At 39.6% G+C, this 7,122-nt stretch overlaps 1 protein-coding gene across 1 annotated transcript in view; it reads right to left on the bottom strand.

Moving 5' to 3' along the window:
* The window catches only part of Cadps (calcium dependent secretion activator), a 497,333-nt gene that overhangs the window by 108,842 nt on the left and 381,369 nt on the right, over positions 1-7,122 (bottom strand). Inside the window, 1 exon segment of the mRNA XM_008827502.2 lies at positions 431-537. Coding sequence (XP_008825724.1) covers positions 431-537 — 107 coding nt within the window.

Raw genomic sequence — 7,122 nt, 5'->3', positions numbered from 1 at the left:
AACTCAAAAAAACGAAACAACCCCCCCAAACCAACCCCCCCCCAAAAAAAACAAAACAAAAAAAACAATCAAAACAACAGAGCTGGCAACAAAAACAACCACAAAAGACTAAAAAAGTATTTAGCGTGTCTGGGTGATGGTTTGTGTGTGCCAGATACTGCTGGAGTTGATGTGGCACTCACCTCAGTCGTGTGCTGTGAGAAACATCTGAAAACTTAGGCTGAAATTCATAGCATGCAACCACCTTTTGGTTACTTTAGACAACCTTCCAAAGACGCCTCCTTCCAAAATGTCCACACCTCCATTTCCCTTTGTCAGCCCAGTTAAAAGAAAATGGGTGTTAAGGCATCTCGTTCACAATCAGGTTGGTAGTTACACTGACACCTCAGCTAACGGGTACCGGGTGACATATCGCACTGAGCCTGCTCACCTCTGCGTGATGTTCCTCGTTCTGTTGAAGAACTTCAATGACTAGTTCAGCAAGACGTATTGTATCTTCAAGCTTTTTGGCGGGAGTGATTAAGCGGCCTACATTTTCTGGAGTACAAGAATTTGTGTTAAAATTCAGTGAAAGCAGCAGGCTTGTTTTGTGGCCATTAGAACTAGTGGGTGAGAAATTCTGAATAGTTATCAAATTTTTAAGAGGTTTCATGCAAATGTTAAGTGAGCAAACCATAAAGCCATTTTGTTGTTATTATCACAGTCGTTATGATATGTTAGGAAAAGCAGTGCTCCAGCTTCCAATTTGCACATGAAACTAAAGCGAGGTCTAGACAGCCCATTTCAAATTGAGTGACATTTTGTACACACGTTCTTTAAAGACAGCATAAATACACTATGTTACATGACTCTCTAGACCACTCAGCCTACCTGAAGTGGGGAGATGGAATAGAAGCTTTGTCTTGATTGCTGTTATATTTGTTTTCTAGGTTGGCCGCTAACCACTGGTTCTCATTGCAGGTCTTCGTGTTAACAGATATTGGAATGTTCGCTTTGGAAATGGACATTCAAAGTCCTCTTTGTTTCAAGTTGTCCAGGGAGGGAGAAGAAGGAAAGGAAAAAACTATACACTCCTGGGTGATTATGTAGAAAATAGGACAGAATTATTAAAAGGGTTTGGGAATAGGTTACTGCATGAAGTATTGGTGCTTTGTGTCAGTGGTTGCTACAAGTGATGTTTTATCAGGAAAGTTGCAGTGGAGTATTACTGTGAGTTCACAAGCTTTTGTTTTCACCCAGCTCAAAATGAAATGGAACCCTTGCACTGAGTACATTCTCCTCAGAGCTGATTTTATAAACTTTTGCAGTGTCATTTTTTTCCCCCACTGGAAGCAGCTCTGTTTGGACATTAGAAGGCTTCTTGCTAAAGAGAATCTCTTTGTTCTCATTTTTGTAGTGTTGGGGGTTGGGCCCAGGGTTTCACACATAAGCTAGACAATTTCTCTACCACTTAGTTGGATCCCCAGCACTACAGAGAATTTCTTAATGCTTCCTATGATGGGTTTTGGGGATGTTTAAACAAAATGATAGGAAGTGGCTAATTTAGAAAAAGATAGGCCTCAGTTTATCTTTGTGCATTTCTTTGGTGACACACATCATTAGTAATTGGAATTTCATAATGGAAAATAAATTTAATAAAACATTATACAAAAAGAATGTTCCATCCATTGAAAGTTAAGACTGACAAATGGGATGGGGTAAGGTTATTTATGTGTTTAAAGTTTAGCCCAACTAGGCTAATGGTGGGTATGGGGGTGAGCTCTCTCTATGCTGGCCAATGGAATCTTCTTTATTTCCACCATAGCCAGATGGGAAGGTGGCTGGAACTACTTGGAGCATGAAGTTGAGAGACAGGTAGTTTGTAGATTAGGTAGAATGTAGCCAATTCCCAGTTCAGTGTAGAAGGTTAAGTGCTGACAGCTCATGGCCTGGGCTAGAGCAAAAATACTTGGAGAAAGAGTGGGAGACAAGGTTGACCTCTGTGCTTTTGGGACACCCAACTTGCTTGTAATTTCATAAGTAGACTATCAGAATTTCATGAATAGGCTTCCAGGCATTTCTACAAACATACTGCATATATATGTTTGGGTAATATGTGTAGAGTGAGGGATTTGCATTTTGATAGTAAATATGTATAGGTGACTACTTTTTAATAGCTGATATTCACATTTACACATCATTTTGCAAATTCCTCATCCTATGCTTATTACCCATTTGACACATACACCCACATACGTACATCACACACTTACATACATTTTCTACTAACCAGACAAGCCTGCACATTAGCACAAATCTGTAGGAAATCCCACCTGGACCACATCTTTGAAATCTCTCACCTTCAAAACAGAGAGCATTGTCCTTTTGGATGGAACACTAACCAAACCTAGGGGAATTCTGTAATACTATATAATACAGAAATAAAATAATTCCCACCAGTATTTTTATGTACAGTTATCTAAAAAGTACAAGTGACTTTTGTGTTTGGAGAAATCCAAGATGCTTAGGCTAGGACTGCCTGAAGATTTGTTTTGATATGCAGGACTCTTAGATTGACTACAATATATGTCAATAGATACACATAATGTGTGCATGTGCATGCAGCCATTCTATGAGTGTGTGCACATGTACACGGATATGTGTATGCCTGATGTGTGTATATATATGTACATATACAGACAGTATGTTTAATAAAACCTTGTGCAATTTGACTCAGCCATGCAACCACTAAAGTAACTGGGTTAGGATTCTTTAATCTAGAACACTTGACTGCTAATTAACCCATGCAGCCAGACTTCCATTTACTGTTAATTAGATGTGACTCTATTACTTGTAGCTTAAACCACTTTAGTGAGATACAGCACTATTTTCCTATTCACTCACACAGCTGATCTGCTAACTAAATGGCAAAAACGTACTAGACGTGATTTCTCTAAGATGTTGTCTTTAAAGAAAACATTGTGCAAAAAAGCCTTCAGCACTCCCCCCCCCGCCACAGAGGTCAAGAAGAAGTTTGTGTTTAGAAATAATTCTGATTTTTTGGTCACTTCTGCTGTCTTGAAATAGACTGTGACATTTCTACCCCCACTCTTGAGCTAGCTGGAGCACTGATGGAAAAGAGCTAAAAATACAGTATACACAGGAAACATTTCATACAACAGAATTGAAGCTCATAACATAGAAAAAATTGTCATGCAAAATGTTATGCAACAACAATGTTATTTTGTGCTGACATTGAGATTTGAAAATGTTGCATATGTCAGACATAGCTAGACAAAAAAAATGTGGACATTTGGAGATAAATGCTCTGAGTATTTCAAAACCTACAACATTACACTCGAGAGCCCAAGCCTCGCCTTAGTATTCCAAACGGAAACAAAATTTCAAGAAAAGTGAACAGAAAAGCCAACTAATCTAGAAAGCTGCCAAGAGGAGTGATAGGAGTTTTCAGTACTTGATCTTGGCCTAGGCATGCCTTTGAGCCTCTGATATAACATGCTAGTCTGCACTTGTGTGAGTGGAGGAGGAGGCCAGGAGCTAATCAGGTAGTAAAGAGAGACAGTAAAAGAAAAAAAAAAGAAAAAAAAAAGAGAGAGACAAAGTGACTTTAACGAAGGGGACAGCTAACTCTGAAAAGAACACCCAATCAAGCAAAACCGATAAACACAAGTGGAGAGCAGCTGCTCACTCTTAACAGGGTCTCCAGGACCACCCCTACCAAGACATTCAGAGGCTGGGTACAAACGCTGGATGTGCTATTCAGACAGACATACATGAATGATGGTGGCTAGCTTCATCATTGACCAAAAGAAGATACACTTTCATACCACAAAGAACACATACATGTTATTAGCTGCTTCTCCCTTTCACATGATCAGAAACAGGATATAACAGATGAATAACTAGTGATTTAGCTTCTCAATCTGTAGTCTACTCACTTTTTAACTAACTCGGCACCTCTTACCAGATGCTTTAGTTCTTATAGAAACAAGATAGAACCAAGACATTTCTTGTGTATATGACAGGGTTGTGGACAAGAAGCGATCAGAGAAGGTATGGGAAGGATCTCCATCATGTCTGATATGCCTACAAATGTTTACTCTTACTTCCACATTATGAGAAGGCTGAAGTTAATTGCTTTGCAAAAACAGATAAAAGGCCATTATTAGTTCAAGTGAGCTAGGAAATATTCTTGCTCCCTTTGTGGAATTTCAACATGTCAAAATCTGTCATTTGGGGGGAAAATGTGTGGTTTCTGATTGTTTCCAGCTCATTTAATTATTTTCAATTTGGAGTTCTCATGGCTTTTATATTGTGGGTTGAATCATATATAAAAACTTGCCAGCTTATCAAATATGTTACTTGCTATTCCAAATGTTAGAATACCGTAATCAGCACTTGACCCATCTGTCATGTGGTTTACAATATCAGCGCTGCAAACATCCTGCAACAATAGTCTCTTCTTCCATACAGGCACAGAGCGCCAGCAGTGTCTACAATTCTCTGTCTTTAATGAGTGTCTCATTAACCTTGGACCTGCCCCTTTCTAATAGTTCTAGTTTAGAAAGCAATCTGTATGGTGAAAGGAACTCACTCCATTGCCAAGTTTGTTTCTGGGTTTGCTTGAATTTTCAACTGGGGAAATAAATTTTACCAGAGACACATGGGAAACTGGATTCTAGTGACATTAACAGAAAAAAGGAACAAGGTCATGGGTGAATATCAGATCCTGGCAAAGCCATCCTTTAAGAGCAAGACTTATGGAGCTCTGGGATCATTGGACCACCTTATTGTTTTGAGCACGGAACTAAAAATAGTTCTTATCAGTTTCTTTTAATTCAAATTGTTTGGGAAGGAGTGTATGTCTATGGAGTTTAGAGAAATCTTCTTTAGACAATAATTATTTAAAGGAAGATGGATGCTTTCACTATTTTTAACTCCATGTTTTATACTTTGCTAACAGCACTCTGTAAAGTTGAGGACATCTTTGTCACAATCCTCATGGCTCTTGCAATGAATGTTACCTTAGTGTGGAAATTCCTTGCTCATTCACACGCAGGTAACTGAATGTGTATGAGAACACTTGAGCTGGTGCTCAGCACAACAGTGATCTATACCTGGGAAGCAGTAGACACATGTTTCAGCTCAACGGGTCCTGAGGAGGAATTCATGAACGGATTCCCTCCTGCCAACGGTCTGTCCAGAATTCTGACAGTGAGGTTTGCCACCATACAAAAACAAGTTCCCTATTTCTTTTCCTCATTGAGCAAAACAAAAACATCATACCTTGGTTTCCAACTTCATTTATCCAATTACCATTGCTCATGTTTACACAATTAATTCCGCTTGGCTTCCAGAGAGCGAGTTAAATGTGATTGCAGAAAAACAAAAAGAGAATTCCTCTGCATGCTTAGCTAAGCCAACGAAGGGAAGCATCCAGGAGTGAGAGACACTCCAATTAGCCCTTAAATAACCTGACCATCTCTGCTTCCAGTGAGCAAACTGCCAGTCCTTGAAATACCACATGAGGGATGGATATGACTGGTGGAAAGCACACTTATTACCAAACTTCAGCCACTGATGTGAGAGGAAGATGCCAGTGTTTGTACTATGCTTCACTGAAAATAACTAGTCTATAGAATGTGCTATCACTTGGAGGGGGAGGAGTGGACGAACACCTGTCGGGGAGCAGTGCATTTTGGAGTTAGACATATCGTGCTCTGTGGGGTATCCAGACTCCCTGCAATCATGGGTACATAGACGAAAGATCACAGGGATAAAACACATTATTTCTTTAGTATATTGATCATTATATAGCGTGGATCCCCTTGAATCGCCTTAGTCTTCTTCATAAGATGCCAGCTCTCAACTACTATGTAAACAAAGATTGTGAATGTGAAAAACATCACTGTTCATTGTTTCTCTATTCTATCACCTTCGTCTTCACTCCATGAGGACTAGGTGGTATAGCCAGACTAGTCAATGTCTAAAATACTGATTTTTATTTCCCTCTTGCACAGATCATGTGTTTACACTCTTGACCAAAGGGGTGGACATACACGTTAGGTCTGATTCTTTCTGCCTCAGCTGTTACTGAAGCCGAGAATGAGCCTCCATTCAGTTCCTCTCCTCTTCCACAGTTCTGCTCCTCAAGGGCAGTGTCAAAGTGAACTTGCCATGTTGTGACTCAAAAACCTCTAGAGATCCTGTCACAGAGGAAGTTATGCCATCGTGTGTACTAACAAGAAAGTGCCTTCGTAACAATGGCCTGACTTCTCTAGCAATAGCTTTGTCTGGCCACCAATGGTCCAGAACAAGAACTTGAATGTGCATGCCTGTCTCTCCCTATTTGCAGCAAGTTCTGTATTTACAGGGCCTAGTACATGGCCTGGTGGTGGGAAGCGTCTCAAATATTGGCGAGAGAAGGCTGTCAGATCTTCCCCATGTAGTACTAATAAGGAAAATAACATGTGCGTTTTCAGTGTGCATAGAAACTATAGAGCAAAGTGACTCATTTCCCCAAAGCCCCTGCTTATACCACAAAGGTAATAAGCTGAAATTCTGAGGCGTTAACAAGATAGCTGAAACCTCTCAGCCACGGAATAACCTGGGCTATGTAATACTTGATGCAATAAGGAATGCAAGATAATTACAGATATTTTAATTTAAATTAAATTATACCCACTAGGAAACAATGCCACATTGTGATATTGTTCTATTTCCACTTCTTACTTAAATTATTTGAATTTTTAAAAAAATAGTTACTTGCTCTAGGAAGAATATTGATTTAGCAGTACTAGTAAGTACCTCTTTAGGCCTCATGAAGCATCCATGTACACAGCCACAACTTTATCAGGAGGGATTTTGGAGAACGGGGAGAGGGGAGGTACACATAGGTAACACTGCAGCAGGGCCGGAGAACACCCCGGTCAGTTCTTGGGGCCCAGCCTGAAACTCCATGATGTACCCCTCTGGTGCTTACCCAACTCTGCAAAGCACTTTCTCAGAAGTGTCATTTATCTTTTTTTTTTTTTTTTTTTTTTTTTTTTTTTTTTTTGTTTTATTTCCTTTTTGTTTTTTAAAAGAGGACGATAAATCTTTCACTGTGATATATCAAAATAA

The sequence above is a fragment of the Nannospalax galili genome, unplaced genomic scaffold (genome assembly GCF_000622305.1).
Source record: "Nannospalax galili isolate Female #2095 unplaced genomic scaffold, S.galili_v1.0 scaffold91, whole genome shotgun sequence".
NCBI lineage: Eukaryota > Metazoa > Chordata > Mammalia > Rodentia > Spalacidae > Nannospalax > Nannospalax galili.
This window is presented reverse-complemented; position numbering and strand designations above follow the sequence as displayed.